This window comes from Pristiophorus japonicus, chromosome 1, assembly GCF_044704955.1.
Source record: "Pristiophorus japonicus isolate sPriJap1 chromosome 1, sPriJap1.hap1, whole genome shotgun sequence".
Classification (NCBI taxonomy): domain Eukaryota; kingdom Metazoa; phylum Chordata; class Chondrichthyes; family Pristiophoridae; genus Pristiophorus; species Pristiophorus japonicus.
The window spans coordinates 149,806,842-149,825,105 of NC_091977.1; the positions used below are offsets into that span (position 1 = coordinate 149,806,842).

General features: G+C 42.1%; 1 protein-coding gene across 11 annotated transcripts in view; it reads right to left on the bottom strand.

The window, feature by feature from the left end:
* Nucleotides 1–18,264, bottom strand: part of apc (APC regulator of WNT signaling pathway) — a 388,865-nt gene that overhangs the window by 46,470 nt on the left and 324,131 nt on the right. For all 11 annotated transcript variants that reach the window (XM_070883858.1, XM_070883877.1, XM_070883847.1 and 8 more), the window contains 2 exons: nt 7,680–8,058; nt 5,221–5,316 (listed from right to left, as the gene is read on the bottom strand). In XM_070883858.1, the coding sequence (XP_070739959.1) occupies nt 5,221–5,316; nt 7,680–8,058 (475 nt within the window). The remainder of the gene's footprint in view (nt 1–5,220; nt 5,317–7,679; nt 8,059–18,264) is intronic.

The following is an 18,264-nucleotide window of genomic DNA, read 5'->3' on the forward strand; positions in this document are numbered from 1 at the left end:
TGGAGTGGAACTAAACTACAGAACCAGTGAGAACCTGTTCAACCGTTGCTGCCTCCAGGCCAGGTCCAAGACCACTTCAACCTCTGTCGTCGAGCTGTAGTACGTGGACGATGCCTGCGTCTGCGCACATACAGAGGCTGAACTCCAGAACAGAATCAACGTATTTACTGAGCTATATGAAAGCATGGGCCTTACATCCCAAAGGCAAAGGTCTTCCACCAGCCTGTCCTCGCCGCACAGCACTGCTCCCCGGTCATCAAGATCCACGGCGCGGTCTTGGACAACGTGGACCATTTCCAATACCTCGAGAGCCTCTTATCAACAAGAGCAGACACTGACGATGAGATTCAACACCACCTCCAGTGTGCTAGTGCAGCCTTCGGCCGCTTGAGGAAAAGTGTTTGAAGACCAGGCCCTCAAAACTGCCACCAAGCTCATGGTCTACTGGGCTGTAGTAATACCTGCCCTCCTGTATGGATCAGAGACATGGACAATGTACAGTAGACACCTCAAGTCGCTGGAGAAATACCACCAACGATGCCGCCGCAAGATCCTACAAATCCCCTGGGAGGACAGACGCACCAACATTAGTATACTCGACCAGGCCAACATCCCCAGCATTGAAGCACTGACCATACTTGATCAGCTCCGCTGGGCAGACCACATCGTTTGCATGCCAGACACGACTCCCAAAGCGAGAGCTCTACTCGCAAACTCCTTCACCGCAAACGAGCCAAAGGTGGGCAGAGGAAACGTTACAAGGACACCCGCAAAGCCTTCCTGATAAAGTGCAACATCCCCACCAACACCTGGGAGTCCCTGGCCAAAGACCGCCCTAAGTGGAGGAAGTGCATCCTGGATGGCGCTGAGCACCTCGAGTCTCATCGGCGAGAGCATGCAGAAATCAAGCACAGGCAGTGGAAAGAGCGTGCGGCAAACCTGTCCCACCCACCCTTTCCCTCAATGACTATCTGTCCCACCTGCGACAGGGACTGTGGTTCTCGTATTGGACTGTTCAGCCACCTAAGGATTCATTTTAAGAGTGGAAGCAAGTCTTCCTCGATTCCGAGGGACTGCCTATGATGATGATGAATATCCTGATTACTCCCGGTGCCACGAGAGTGAGTATAGAATAGGCAGATAGAGCAGATGAATGCGTGGTTAGAGAGATGGTGCAGGAGGGAGGGCTTTAGATTCCTAAGGCATTGGGACCGGTGGGACCTGTACAGGCCAGACGGGTTGGGACCAATATCCTCACGGGAGGGTTTGCTAGTGCTGTTGCGGAGGGTTTAAACTAATTTGGCAGGGGAATGGGCACCAAGATGTGGCATCAGAAAGGAGAAAAATGGTGCACAAAAGAGTGGGAGATATGATAGCACTAGAGTTAGGTATGGACAGATTAAGAAAATACAAAAAGGTCTAAGATAGCTTTTACAGTGCACTTATGTAAATCTTCAAAAAAAGGCAGGGTTGGGTACTAAATATTCCTGGATAAAGGGTGTTCAGGAAAGATAGAGAAGGAATGAATGAAGGTGGGGTGGTAGTATTGGTTAAGGAGAATATTACAGTGCTGGAGAGAGAGGATGTCCTGGAGGGGTCAAGGTCATAATCTATTTGGTTAGAGTTGAGAAACAATAAAGGTGCCATTACGCTACTAGGTGTATTCTTTAGGCCACCTACTATTGGGAAGGATATCGAAGAGCAGGGAAATTACAGAGAGGTGCAAGAAATATAGAGTAGTGATAATGGGGGACTTCAATTAAAGGGCAGGGAGGGGAAGAATTTCTGAAGTGTGTTCAAGAGAAATTTGTTGATCAGTACATTTCTAGCCCAATGAGGAAGGAAGCATTGCTGGAACTGGTTCTGGGGAATGAGATGGGTCAGGTGGATCAAGTTCCAGAAGGGGAACATTTAGGGAACAGTGATCATAGCATTATAAGATTTAGGTTAGCTATGGAAAAGGACAAAGAGCAATCTAGAGTCAAAATACTTAATTGGAGGAGGCCAATTTCAATGGGTTAAGAACGGACCTGGCTCAGGTAAATTGGAATCAACGAGATTGTCAGGCAAAACTGTAATTGAACAACGGGCTGCCTTTCAAGAGGGCATGGTTTGGGTACAGCTGAGGTACATTCCCACAAGGAGGAAAGGTAGAGTAACCAAAGCCGGAGCTCGCTGGATGACGAAAGAGATAGAGAGTAAGATAAAGCACAAAAAGACAGTTGTCAGGTTGCGAATACAAGTGAGAACCAGACTGAATGCAGAAAGTTCAGAGAAGTGAAAAAGGAAGAGCTGCAAAGAGGGTGTATGAGAGTAGACTGATAGCTCACATAAAAGGGAATCCAAAAGTCTTCTTTAGGCATATAAACAGTAAATGGGCAGTAAGAGGCGGGGTGGGGCCGATTAAGGACCAAAAAGGAGACTTATGCATGGAGGCAGAGGGCATGGCTGAGATACTAAATGAGCACTTTGCATTTATCTTTACCAAGGAAGAAGATGTTGCCAAAGTCATAGTGAAAGAGGAGGTAGTTGAGATATTGGATGGGATAAAAATTGATAAAGAGGAGGTACTAGAAAGGCTGGCTGTACTTAAAGTAGGTAAGTTACCAGAACTGGATGGGATGCATCTTATGATGCGAAGGGAAGTAAAGATTGAAGTTGTCGAGGTACTGGCCACAACCTTCCAATCTTCCTTGGATACGGGGTGGTGCCAAATGACTGGAAAATTGCCAATGTTACATCCTTGTTCAAAAAAGGGTGTAAGGATAAACCCAGCAACTACAGGCCAATCGGCTTAACCTTTGTGGTGGGGTGGCTTTTAAAAACGATAATCCAGGAGAAAATTGTCACTTGGACAAGTGTGGATTAATTAAGGGAAGCCAGCACGGACCTTTTAACTAAATTGATTGGATTTTTTGATGAGGTAACAGAGAGGATTGTTGAGGGCAATGCGGTTGACATGGTGTACACAGACTTCCAAAAAGCATTTGATAAAGTGTCATATAATAGGGTTTGCCAGCAAAGTGGAAACCCATGGAATAGAAAGGACAGTGGCAGCATGGAAAAGAAATTGGCTAAGTGACAGGAAACAGAGAGCAGTGGTGAACGGTTGCTTTTCAGACATGAGAAAGGTATACAGTGGTGTTCCACAGGGTTCGATACGAGGACCACTGCTTTTCTTGATATATATTAATGATTTGGACTTCGGTGTACAGGATACTATTTCAAAATTTGTCGATGACTCAAAACATGGAAGTATAGTGAACAGTGAGGAGGATAGGGATAGACTTCGAGAGGACATAGACAGACTGTTCAAAAACCCTTGAAAACTCTGCACAGCTGTAAAGTAAACATAGTGAAGCGCAAGCGCTGTTCCTTCATCACTGACCTCAAAATCTGGGCCATGGTGGGTATGGATTCATCGCTGACCTTTAAAAGGGAACTTGACAGGTGGCCATTTCTAATCAAAGGCGGCAAGTTATGAGGTTGCAATCGTAAGGGTTTATGAAAACCGCAGTCTTCAATAGCTTTATCTGATTGACTTAGAGAGGAATCTCACCGATGGGCCTGATCGTCTTAACCTACCCTTCTTTTTAAACCTACCCTTCTTTTTATATGTATGTATTCCTGAATACTAAGGGCCGGATTTTCAAGAACTTTGCGACCGGGTTTTCGCCACGATTTGACCCTCTGCAGCAAAAACTCGGTTGTAAAGCCTGGCAGGATCCTCGGGTACCCGTTTGCGGCAGCGCTTCCAAATACAGCCGGGGAGAGGTGCGCCGACGTGGATTGTGTTTGCGACTGACTTTCGGCACTCTCCCGACCCGTACACCGCACCCAGAATAGCGACAGGTCAAATCTGTCTGTGCAGCCTTGCGAGCAGCGCTAAGTACGAAAACCTGCAAAAAAGGTAAGTTAAAGTTTTTATTTTTTATGCAGCGAATACTTTATTAAGGGTCTTGTAAATGTTTTTGGAATCTCCCCCCGCCAAAGCCTCTCTCGCAGCGCAAACGAGCCTGGACTAAAGTTGCTGAAACTCGTGTTTTGCGCCGCGAATGCTTGTGCAACGCCTCCCTTCGTAAAGGCCAAAAGTTTGACCTAAAAATGGTAGCGTAGCGAAAACGGTAAGTTTCACGTATCGCTATCGTTTTCGCCGAGAAACCCTGAAAGCAGAAAATCCGGCCCTTAGAGTCCTAGTTTGAATTTCACTTTCCTGTTATATGCATGCTTTAGCTTTGATGTGTGCATGTGCACATGAACGGGAGTCAACATACTTATATCAAATGCATACATATGCTGAGGGACTAGGAACCAAGATTCCAAATTGTGGAGACTATCAAATCCCGAGTGACCTCTATGACTGCTGTGCACTTAGGAACAAATTGCTCTCACATCACACATCTAAAAGTTTACTCATTTTTTTTTCCCTTTTAGCATTGGGCAAAGGAGGTTCTAATTAGAAATTTTAGAAGGTTTCCTTACAGGGCTATCTAGTGTACCTTATTAGCATAAAATGTTCTGTAGGCAAGCTTAAGTCTTGAAACAGTAGATTTTAAAACAATTAAGTAAATCAGATAATTGACATGAAAACTGAAAGTCACTTTCTTAGAAGACAAAAATGTGCAGTAAAACAAGCTAAACTACAACTTTATTATAGCATCAACAGCCAACGCTGGCAGGTCACAAATCACAATATCTTTTTGTTACTCGTTTAAGCTTTGCCTCCTCCTCCTATTTATCTTTCACAATGACAATTCCTTCTTGAACTGCAGCTTGGAAGTGCAGGTGGCAGAGGTCATAATTTTCACCATCATTCCTGTCATTTGCTTGCATTAAAACTGAAGGTGTATTTCTGTGGAGCAGGACTCAATTTGGTCAGTCCCTTGCTCATCCCCACCCCTTCAATATAGCACTCCGCCACAAATATTCCAAATTAAAATGAGAAATTAAATCTATGGTGCTCTGATTTGGAGTCCAACTGTAGGATGCAATTTCTAAAACCTTCCGATTTTTCCCACCAAGGGCCACTAAATGGAACACATTATTTGTTCTCTCTCTCATAATACTCCTGTGAAGTGCCTTGGGACTTTTCACTTGGTTAAAGGCACTATAAATACAAGTTGTTGTTGTTCTGATGCAACCAATTTTTGAATACATCAAAAAGTTCAGAATATGGAAAGTACGCTCTCTAATCTAGTAGACAAGATTGACATAACTTACCTAATTCATTCATTGCATGCCTGTGCTCCTCATCAAATGAAAGCTTCATAAGTACACACACTGCAGGGCAGATCTGGTGTTCCACTGGAGATGGCACTATAGCAACATAATGCACACACAAACCTTAAATAGCAGGCGATTCAAATTTCTATCTGTTTTATTTTCACTATTTAAATATTGTAGTATAACTTTCAAATATAAGCTCTAGAAATCATTGAAGTCAATTAAAATGAACTTTAGCAAACAAAAACTGATCTTTTGTACTGCACTGTTTTAGAACAAAAGCAAGAAAAGTTACATTTCCTGTTACTGAATAATAAGATGAATGCAGTTAAAGCAAACCTTTTTTGCTTGATACAACATAGAGCTGTGCAGATATCGATTCAAATTTCTAAACTAGACATTGCGGCCAGTATTTTTCACTCCTGTGCTGGCCAGCTCATTTACTTTAATTGGCTGGTGAATGCACAAGCATAAAACCCAGGCCTGCATATCCAGCATCTTTACATTTAAAAAAAATCAGCATTGCTTGTATATCAATAGTTCAAGGAAGTTGAATACTGGAATTCATTTAATTGGTTATGAGGATGTCAAGGTAATAAAATATGAAAAGCCAAAATGGCCTCTTTCTGTGCTGTAACAGTATATCATTCTAATTAAATGAACATATATAATACTCAACTGAAATAGTAACTATACAGTGCAGAAAACAAATTACAGCTTTTATTGTGCTGTATAAACACGTATATGAATCAAGCATGTCACAAATGCTGAGAAAATTGCTAATGATAATTAGACTGAAAGAAATATATTTACACAACATACAGTTGAAAATGCAGATGGTCACCTAGAGTAGCCACCTGGCTGTCAAGGCTGGTTTCAGAACACAAATGTGTAAAAGTAGGCCAGTCTTCCTCTTTGCTGCAAATGGCATATTGAGCAGCATAAACAACATAGATTCTTTGAAAGAGAGCTCTCACCTTCTCACTCGTGATTTAAACAAATAAAGAAAAAAAATGGAGGCTATCTTTATCAGGAGGAACTATCTCTACAGTTTGAGAGCTTGTAAAATATCTTTTAATAAACACTGACTTCTAGAAAGAGGAGACAAAGGGGTACGATACTTGTGAATTAACAGCACTATACCTAAATTTTGGGTAGGGATCATTGAAGTGAAAGATTCTGATTGTCTGCACTTAGTAATGATCCCACTAATCTGACTGTAAACCCTAATAACCATACTCGGCCCTCATGTACTGGAGTTTTGACATGTGTAGGCTTATGTACATTGTAAAGATAACACTAGCTGGCCTTAGGGGCTGAAATGTGTCTAGCCTGGGCTTTTGTAAAGCGTTTTATTCCATGATGAAGAGGTTTGAACTCTGCTGATCAGATATCTTTGCAGCAACAGAAGGAGATCGACGCGTGATTGTTCATGGTAACTTAAATAAAAAACTGAGCAATGGAAAAGGTTGGAATTATCTCTACGGTCTTCATGGAACCAGAGGGATACTTGTATCTAAGTGCATTATAAGTTTAGTTTGGATATAAAGGACAATCTGGTTATCTTCAGCCATGCATTCAGGTGAAGGGTATTGTTAAACCTGACTTTCATATTTTATTATAGTCGTTTGGAGCTTCAACTTGGCACTTTGTAGGACATCTTCAATATCGCCCAATGCAGCATCCTAGGTGGAAGTCATGGAGAGGTGGGTAAGTTACCTTTAAAGATAGGAGGGACAGTAGACGGCAGGAATTTTTTTTTGTCTAGACTTCAAACACAGATCTTAGCATAGGGTGCCCTACCAGTATATTAATACACAAACATACAGTACCATAGAAGTAAGTTTGTCATTATATCCCAAATAACAAAGGTTAAAACTCATTTTGATCATTTTGACAGCCATCTTCCCACAGGAAGGAACAAAACAGGGCAAGTCAATTCACAGCACTCTAATGTATTTTTTCAACAGGCACACAGAGCAGCACTGGCGGATGCCTGGTGCTAGCTAGAACTGGTACATTTGGGAAGGGTTGGAACTTGGTGCAAACATAATTTTGCTGATATTTCTGTTTAAATCTGTCAATTACTAGGACAATTTTTATACTCACAGAAGAAAATAGATAGATATATTGTACAAATAGTGCTCTTCATGCTAATTGCAGCAGTCCAGATGCAACAGACACTCAAGCAATAGATTACAATATAGCTGCAAAAGTCAAGCTGTGATGCTATCATAAACACAATTACTAATTTCATTTTAACAAAAATATGCATCTTTAATAAAAGGAGCTGCCATATATATATATATATATATATACACACATATATTGTATTATAATGAAAAGTTTTAAAAAACAGAACTTTCCGACGTTATTTTTTCTTAAAGGCTGCTTCTTTTAATAGAAAAATGCAATGAAACTGATTCACATATAATACTGTATAGAAAATATCATACTTGGATTTTTGTCCTGATCCACGCCTCGCTCATGTGCTTCCTGCCATTCCCAACATGTTTCACAGTAAGCACGGATTTGTTCTAGCAGATGAAGAACACGGGTCTCTCTTCTTCCTCTCTTGTCATCTGGCTGCGAATGGATTATATTGTGCAGTGCAGCACTAGCCCGTGCACGGGCCTCCTTACTGCCACGTGAATTGCCTAGCAGCACAGAGTCTTTATCATTGCCGTGCAAAAGCTGTATGAGCAGCGGAAGACAACCAGACTGACGCATAGCTATACAGCTGTCCTGAGAACTAGACATTGCTAGCAAAGTTCGAGACATATCATCCTTGTCGTGTGTACCAAGCATTGACAGCAGCGAGTATACCATTTCCACCTATAGCCCAAGCGAACCAAAAAGGTTAAATTCTGTTCACATCACAGGGTCAACAATTAATACCATGAAGCCAAATTACTGAAAATATCACAAATAAACAGTAAATCTAAGGATATAATTTTCCCTGTTTCAAGACCTCTATAAACATTTGCTGATAATTTACTGCGGCAGTAGACATTTCTCCTGACTTACCACCATCTAGCTAAGCAGAGGTTGGATGGGAGTATACTTCAAATGTGTTTGGACAATACTGTTACATTTAGCCCACACTCCAGTGTTAGAATAATCTTTTGATTAGACAGTATCAGATCCTCTTAAACCGGAATCAATCAATCGACTTCCTGCCATTAGTGTTTTTCTGGTTCATTTAATAATTATAAACTACAACACCTTTATTTACTCTGCTTCGACTCTCTGCACTTCAGAATATTGGGTGGGTAAAATCACAGATTTCATGAAGTTGGGTAGTGATATTCTAATCTGTCCAGTAAACTGCCTGTTAGCAACAGCTATTAAGGCTAACTTTTCATCAAGTTACATCGAGTGTACAGCAGATACAGGCCATTCAGCCCAATTGGTCTACGTCGGTGTTTATGCTCCACAAGCCCCCTCCCAGCCTACTTCATCTAACCCTATCAGCATATCCTATTCTTTTCTCTTTCATGTGCTTATCTAGCTTCCCCTTATGCTATTCGCCTCAACTACTCCTTGTGGTAGGTAATGTGCACCAGATTCTTACCACTCTTTGGGCAAAGAAGTTTCTCCCAAATTTCCTATTGGACTATCTTATATTTATGATGTTTAGTTTGGACTCCACCACAAGTGGAAACATTTTCTCTGCATCTACGCTTTCATTATTGTAAAGCCCTCCGACAGCTCACCGTTCAACTTTCTCTTTTCTAGAGAAAACAGCTCCAGCCTGTTCAGCCTATCCTGATAAGTCAATCATCTCAATTCTGGCATCATTCTAGTAAATCTTTTTTGCACCTTCTCCAGTGCCTCTAAATGGAGACCAGAAATGTGCATAGTACTCCAAATGTGGTCTAACCAATGTTCAATATACGTTTAACATAACTTCTCTGCTCTTCAATTCTATCCCTCTAGAAATGAACCCCAATTTGCTTTTTTATGGTCTTATTAACCTACATCACTACTTTTAGCAATTTGCATTTCTGTACCCCTAGATACCTTAAGCTCCTCTACCCCATTCAGATACTTATTTTATTCAAGCAGTATGTGGCCTCCTTTTTCCTTCCAAAATATCACACTTATCTATACTGAAATTCATTTGCCAATTACACGGCCATTCTGCAAGTTTATTAGTGTTTTCCTGTATTTTGCCGCATTCTTCCTTGTATTAACTGCTCCTCCCAATTTGATATCTGCAAATTTTGAACTTGTACTTCCGATTCCCGAATCCAAGTCATTTATGTAAATAAAAGAAAAAAAGACTTGCATTTATATAGCGCCTTTCACAGTCACTGGATGTCACAAAGTGCTTTACAGCCAATGAAGTACTTTTTGGAGTGTAGTCACTTTTGTAATGTGGGAAACGTCGCAGCCAACTTGCGCAAAGAAAACTCACAGAAACAGCAATGTGATAATGACCAGATAATTTGTTTTTGTTGATTGAGGGATAAATATTGGGCAGGACACCTGGTATAACTCCCCTGCTCTTCTTCGAAATAATGCCATGGGATCTTTTATGTCCACCGGAGAGAGAAAACGGGGCCTCGGTTTAACGACTCATCTGAAAGACGGCACCTCCAACAGTGCAGCACTCCCTCAGCGCTGCACTGGAGTGTCAGCCAAGAGTTATGTACTCAAGTTCCTGGAGTGGGACTTGAACCCACAACCTTCTGACTCAGAGGCGAGTGTGCTTCCCACTGAGCCACAGCTGACACTGTGAACAACAGTGGTCCCAACACCAATTCCCGTGAAACACCACTTCCCACCATTTGCCAGTCCGAGCAGTTACCCTTCACCCCATCACTTAGTTTACTGTTTTGTAGCCAGCTTATTATCCATTCTGCTAATTGCTTCCCGAATCCACATGCTCTGACCGTAGTTATGAGTCTACTATGCGGTATCTTATCGATGGCCTTTTGAAAGTCCAAATATATTACATCTACCTTTGTCTACTCTTTCTGTAACTTCTTCAAAGAATGCTATTAGGTTGATCAAGCATGATACTCCCTTTTGAAATCCGTGCTGACTACTCTATTATATTTTTGGTTTCTAGATGTTTTTCTATTACATCTTTGAGTCGAGATTTAATTAATCTTTTCTACCACTGACGTTAAGCTAACTGGTCTATAGTCCCTGGACTTGTTCCATCTCTCTTTTTAAATATAGGAACAACATTAGCTGTTTGCCAATGTCTGGCACTATTCCCTTTTCTAATGAATTGTTATATATGTAACAATGCTTCTGCTATCTCTTCCCTAGTTTCTTTTAATATGCAATCCATCCACACCAAGGGTTTTATCCTCTCTAGGTTTGATTAGTTTACCAATTATCTCCCTACTTTCTATCTTAAATGTATTTGATCTCTTCTAATGTCATGCCCACCTTGTTAGTTTCCCTGGTAAATACTATTCAATATTCCTGCCATTTTGTTGTCATTACCTGAGAGTTTAACTTGTGCATCTTTTCGTAGCCCTATTTCTTTCTTGATTTTTCTTTTATTTACGTATCTGTAGAATGCTTACTGTTTCTTTTTATATTCTTCAACAATTTTATTTCCTAGTCCCTTTTTGCTTTCCAAATTGTTTATTTTTACTTCTTTCCGAACCTCTTTGTATTCCCTTTTGTCATCCTCTCCTTTATTGGCCCCAAGTTTCCACACGCGGCGAAAAAGGCGCCCCTCAGAGCTGGGCGCCTGTTTTTCGCGCCGAAAACGGTGCCTGAAAAAAACCGCGGTATTCTCGAGCTCCTTGCAGCTCGATGTCTGCTTGGCGCGGCGCACAGGGGGCGGAGCGTACCACTCGCGCCGATTTTGTAAGTAGGAGGGGGCGGGTACAATTTAAATGAGTTTTTTTGGTGCCGGCAACCCTGCGCATGCGCGTTGGAGCGTTCGCGCACTCGGCCATTTTTAAAAGTGCTGCAGAAAAAGTGAAGATTTGTTTATTGAACCCTTGCAAAGGCTTGCATTTTAATTTTCTTGATATTTCTGTGTGTGAGGGAGTGCTTTTAGCAGCACTGCTGAGTAAATCACCTGCTGAATTAATGTTGGCTCTTTAACCAGTGTTACTGCAGTAACTTTGCATTTTAATTCAGCCTTTACAACTCGTTACCGTTTCAATCTCCACCACTCATTCTGTAAGTAAAGATAGACTGTGATAAACGGGACACATGCACTTGTTTGAGACTATTCAAATTCTTTGTAGTTGTTCAATTTTTAACAAAACCACATTGGCCTTCCATGATCAGCACTGAGGCTGCTTGCTGCTTCTTGCCCCTGCCGTCGGGACCGACGCCACACCGCTGCTTGAAACACTTTCACACAGGTAGGAACATGGTTTATTTAATCTTTTCTTTGCTTATAAATTTTTATTCAGGTTGGATTTATTTGTATAATATTTGTATAAGTATAACTAAGGATTGATTGTTGAATTTATTGACTTCCCTTCCCCCCCCACCTCGTTCCCGACGCCTAATTTGTAACCTGCGCCTGATTTTTTAATGTGTAGACAAGGTTTTTTCAAGCCTACAAAAATCTTCATTTGCTCCATTCTAAGTTAGTTTGGAGTACGTTTTCACTGTGGAAACTTTGAAATCAGGCGTCAGTGGCCGGACACGCCCCCTTTTGAAAAAAAAATTCTGTTCAAAAGTGAAACTGTTCTACCTGACTAGAACTGCAGAAAACTTAAATGTGGAGAATTCCGATTTCTAAGATACTCCGTTCTCCACCAGTTGCTCCTAAAAATCAGGAGCAAATCATGTGGAAACTTGGGGCCATTGTCTATATACTTAGTATACCCCTTTTACTTAGTTTTAATTTTACTTTTATCTCTTTATTCATCCATGGCGTTTCATTACCGAGTTTGCTCTTGTTTTTTTCGTGGAATATATTTCTCCTGAACTCTATTGATCACCGTTTCAAATATTTCCCACTGCTGTTCTTTCTCTTTGCCTGTCAATTTTTTTCCCGTTTACCTTCCCTGGTTCCATTCTCATTGCCTTCAAAATTAGTTATTTTCCAATCTATTAATTTGGTCTTTGTCTTACTTATGTCTTTCTCAACCATTATATTAAACCTCATCATATTATGATCGTTATTGCCCAGCTGTTCCCCTACACTTACTTCTCTGATTAATTTCCCATTACTAGATCCACCAGTGATTCCTCTCTTGTTGGACTTATGTACTGAGCAACAAAAGGAGCCCTGAACACACTGTAAAAACTTCATTCCCTTTTCCCCCTTCCCTACCTCTTCTTGCCTGTTTATATGGGGATATTTGAAATCTCCCACTATTATTATTCTATGGGCCCGAGTTTGGTGAAATCTAAGTACTGCCCAAGTACCGTCCAAAGGATCACTAAGATCCGGATGGTACTTTAGGCGGAAGTTTTGTGAAAAAATGTGGGAAAGACCGCCTGGTGGCAAAAATGGGCCTGACACACTGATTCTGGGCGGCAGCGAGTGGCAGGTCCCATTCTGGATGGCAAATGCGATCCTCGGCAAAGTACCGCCAAGGATAGAGTCGGGCCCAGGGAGGTGGGGGGGGGTAGGGAGGTGGGGGGGGTGGGGGGGTGGGGCGGGGGGGAAAATAGATAAAATAAAAATTTTTCAAATCAATTAAAAAAAACCACCAGAAATCCTTCAGGGGACCCCATCCACCGAAATCCCTGCAAAAGAAACATAGAAAAGTGCATTAACCTTTTTTTGCAGGTCTTCATACTTACCATTCAGATAAGACTTTCCTCCACGCGGTGGTCTCTTCTCCTGCTGGAGCAGAGGACCACCCGGACTAAACTGGCAACTCAGTGGGCGGGACCACTCTTGTGGGCGTTGCACACCGGTGCACGCCAGCGGATGGTCCCCAGCGGTCTTTTCTCCCCACCGGCGTGAGGACCTGATGAAACTCACTTGGAGGGGAGAGTGCACAAAAACCATCGAGACCGCTGAGCAGCCGGCGATGAGTCAACCAAACTCGGGCCCGATGTCTTTTAATTATTTCATAGATTTGTCTACATTTTTTTTCCTCCCCCTCTCTTCCACAATTAAGTGGTCTGTAGATTACCACTATTTTCGTGATTGATCCCTTTGTATCCTTTGTCTCAATCCATATGGATTCCATTTCTATCTTAATGTTCGTTATGTCCTTTTTTTTAAACCATCATTATGTTATCTTTAATTAGTACAGCATCCCCACTCACCTTCTTCCTTCCCTGTCCTTTCTAAATATGTTTAGAAGGAAAGATTTCAAGAGAAGGGAGAACTATTCGTGGCTAACTAAGTAAACAAAGGATGGTATCAAATTGAAAACAATGATATACAAAGTGGCCAAGATTACCGAGAGGCCAGAGGATTGGGAAACTTTTAAAAACCAGTAAAGAACAACCAAAAAAATAATGAGGGGGAAGATAGATTATGAAAGTAAACTATCAAAAAATATATAAAAAAAGATAGTAAGAGTTTCTACATGTATATAAAAAGAAAAAGAGTGTCTAAGGCAAATGCTGGTCCCTTAGAGAATGAGGCTGGGAAATTAATAATAGGGAATAAGGAAATGGCAGCGACTTTGAACAAATATTTTATATCGGTCTTCACAGTAGAAGACACTAAAAACATCTCAAAATGGATAATCAAGGGGCTATAGGGAGGGAGGAACTTAAAACCATCACTAAAGAAGTAGCACTCGGTAAAATAATGGGACTAAAGATGGACAAGTCCCCTGGATCTGATGGCTTGCATCCAAGGGTCTTAAAAGAAGTGGCTGCAGAGATAGTGGATGCCTTGGTTATAATCTACCAAAATTCCCTGCATTCTGGGGAGGTCCCAGCAGATTGGAAAACCTGCCCTTATTTAAAAAAGGAGGCAGACAGAAAGCAGGAAACTATAGAAACTACAGATTTGTCGTTGGAAAAATGCTGAAGTCCATTATTAAGGAAGCAGTAGCGGGACATTTGGAAAAGCATGATTCAATCAAGCAGAGTCAGCATGGTTTTATGAAAAGGAAATCATGTTTGACAAATTTGCTGGTGTTCTTTGAGGATGTAACGGGCAGGGTAGTTAGGGGGAACCAGTGGATGTGGTGTATTTGGATTTCCAGAAGGCATTCGATAAGATGTCACATAAAAGGTTACTGCAGAAGATAAAAGTTCACGGGGTTGGGGATAATATATTAGCATGGATAGAGGATTGGCTAATAGCAAACAGAGAGTCAGGATAAATAGGTCATTTTCCGGTTGGCAAACAGTAACCAGTGGAGTGCCACAGGGATCGGTGCTGGGGCCTTAACTATTTACAATCTACATTAATGACTTCGATGAAGGGACCGAGTGTAATACAGCCAAGTTTACTGACGATACAAAGATGGGTGGGAATGCAAGTTGTGAGGACACAAAAGATCTGCAAAGGGATATAGACAGGCTAAGTGAGTGGCCAAAAATTTGGCAGGTGGAGTATAATGTGGGAAAGTGTGAGGTTATCCACTTTGGCAGAAAAAATAAAAAAGCAAATTATTTAAATGAGAGAAAAATTACAAAACGTTACAGTACAGAGGGACCTGGGGTCTTTGTGCATGAAACACAAATAGTATGCAGGTACAGCAAGTAATCAGGAAGGCAAGTGGAATGTTGGCCTTTATTGCAAGGGGGAGAGAGTATAAAAGCAGAGAAGTCCTGCCACAACTGCAGAGGGTATTGGTGAGGCCACACCGAGAGTACGGTGCACAGTTTTGGTCTCCTTATTTAAGAAAGGATATAATTGCATTGGAGGCAGTTCAGAAAAGGTTCACTAGGTTGATTCCAGAGATGAGGGCGTTGACACATGAAGATAGGTTGAGTAGGTTGGGCCTATACTGATTGGAGTTCAGAATGAGGTGTGATCTTATTGAAACATATAAGATAATGAGGGGGCTCGACAAAGTAGATGCAGAGAGGATATTTCCACTCATAGGGGAATCTAGAACTACGGGTTATAGTTTCAGAATAGAGGGTCACCCATTCAAAACTGAGGAGGAATTTCTTCTCTCAGAGGGTTGTAAATCTGTGGAATTATCTACCCCAGAGAGCTGTGGAGGCTGGGTCATTGAATATATTTAAGGCGGAGATAGACAGATTTTTGAGCGATAAGGGAATAAAGGGTTAAGGGGAGCAGGCAGAGAAGTGGAGTTGATTCCATGATCAGATCAGCAATGATCTTATTGAATGGCGGAGCAGGCTCGAGGGGCCGAATGGCCTACTCCTGCTCCTAGTTCTTATGTTCTATCCTGCAATATTAATTGCCAGTCCTGTTCTTTATTAAGCCAAGTTTCAGTTACTCATACTAGGTCTGGTTCCTCGCTACAAATTATTGTCTCCAGTTCCACCGTTTTGTTTCAGCTGCTGTATACATTGGTGTACAGGCAATTTATTTTGTTTTTATTAATTGTTACACTCACTTTATTTTTTCAGGCATTTTATACTTATGTTCTATAGCTATCTGTTCCCTGACCACTTACGATACCCTTATTCTTTACTTTGGTCTGACCTTTACTTTCATCTATTTCTTTTATCTTCAGGTTTATGTTATTTCCACTAGATCCTTTCCCCCATTGTACTAGTTTAAAATCCTATTTACAGCCCTATTTATCCTTTCCGCTGGGACACTGGTCCCATTCCATTTCAGGTAAGGGCCTTCCCAGCCATACAGCTCCTTCCTGTCCCAGTACTGGTGCCAGTGTCCCATGAAATGGAATCACTCCTTCCCACACCAGTCTTTCAGCCATGCATTCACTGTCTTGATCCGTCTATCACTACGCCAATTAGCACGTGGCTCGGGTAGTCACCCCAGGATTACCACCCATGATGTTCTGTTTTAATTTAGTTCCTAACTTTTGATATTCTGTCATTCTTTTCTTCCTTATGTCATTGGTCCCAACATGGACTGCGATAACTGGATCTTCCTCCTCCCTTTCCAAGTTCCTCTCCAGTTGCTCAGAGATATTCTTTACCCTTGTAACAGGTAGGCAACACGCCCTCCTGGACTTTTGGTCATGACTGCAAAGGACTTGATATTCTCCAAATTATCGAATACCCTATGTTATGTATGTAAACGTTACCAATGTGTAAGACTTGCCACTAGGGGGCATACCTGTGGGAGACCCAAGGGTCACCTGCCCACCCTGGGCAAGCAGATATAAAAGGCAGTCTACCATGCTGCTTCCTCACTCTGGAGTTACATTAAAGAGACCAAGGTCACAACAGTTTGAGTTTACAATATAGTCTTGTGGAGTTATTCTGAACATAACAATTGGCGATGAATAACAGATCACGAACTTTCACGCGGTTATGGCTGACGTTGGTATTCTTGAAAGATTTGTTGAGGGTGATGATTGGGAAGCCTTCGTTGAGCATCTTGACCAGTACTTCGTGGCCAATGAGCTGGATAAGGAAGAAACCGCGGTCAAGCGCAGGGTGATTCTCCTCACCGTTTGCGGGTCCACGATATATGGCCTCATCAAAAATCTGCTAGCACCGACGAAACCAAAGGAGAAGACATATGAAGAGTTGTGTACGCTGGTTCGGGAACACCTCAAGCCGAAGGAGAGCATCTTGATGGCCAGGTATCGCTTTTATACGCACGATCGCTCTGAGGGCCAGGACGTGGCGAGCTGTGTCGCTGACCTGAGACGCCTTGCGGGACCGTGCATATTTGCTGGATTTTTGGGGGAAATGTTGCGGGACTTTTTTGTGCTTGGAATCGGCCACGAGGTCATTCTTCGCAAACTGTTGTCTGCCGAATCCCTAGATCTGAGCAAGGCCATCATGATAGCCCAGGCTTTCATGTCCACGAACGATAACACTAAACAGATATCATTGCAGCATCAAAGCTCACCAGCAAGTACTGTGCATAAAATAACACCCTCAGCAGGCAGAACTGTACATGGCAGGGCCTACATGCCTGCAGAGGCCAGACCTAGGATGACTCAAGAGTCCGCCGGGGGGGCGTGAATGCAAATCCATTAACACCATGTTGGCGTTGCAGGGGTAATCATCGAGCCCATCAATGTCAATTCAAGCACTATGGCCCCAAGTTTCCACATGATTTGCTCCTGATTTTTTAGGAGCAACTGGTGGAGAACGGAGTATCTTAGAAATCGGAATTCTCCACATTTAAGTTTTCTGCAGTTCTCGTCAGGTAGAACAGTTTCACTTTTGAACAGAATTTTTTTTTCAAAAGGGGGCGTGTCCGGCCACTGACGCCTGATTTGAAAGTTTCCACAGTGAAAACGTACTCCAAACTAACTTAGAATGGAGCAAGTGAAGATTTTTGTAGGCTTGAAAAAACCTTGTCTACACATTAAAAAATCAGGCGCAGGTTACAAATTAGGCGTCCGGAACGAGGTGGGGGGGGGGGAGGGGGGGGAAGGGAAGTCATTACATTCTACAATAAATCCTTATTTATACTTATACAAATATTATACAAATAAATCCAACCTGAATAAAAATTTATAAGCAAAGAAAAGATTAAATAAACCATGTTCCTACCTGTGTGAAAGTGCTTCAGGCAGGCCTTTCAGGCAGCGGTTTGCCGTCGGGACCGACCGACGGCAGGGGGAGAAAGCTGCAAGAAGCCTCAGTGCTGATCATGGAAGGGCAATGTGGTTTTATTAAAAAATGTTAAAAATTGAACAGCTACAAAGAATTTGAATAGTCTCAAACAAGTGCATGTGTCCCGTTTATCACAATCTATCTTTAATTACAGAATGCACTCCCTCACCTCACACACAGAAATATCAAGAAAATTAAAATGCAAGCCTTTGCAAGGGTTCAATAAACAAATTTTCACTTTTTCTGCAGCACTTTTTAAAATGGCTGAGTGCCAATGTTTCCTTCAGACTGCGCGTGCGCGAACGCTCCAACGCGCACGCGCAGGGTTGCCGGCACGAAAAAAACTCATTTAAATTGTACCCGCCCCCTCCTACTTACAAAATCGGTGCGAGTGGTAGGCTCCACCCGCTGGGCGCTGCGCCAAACAGACATCAAGCTGCAAAG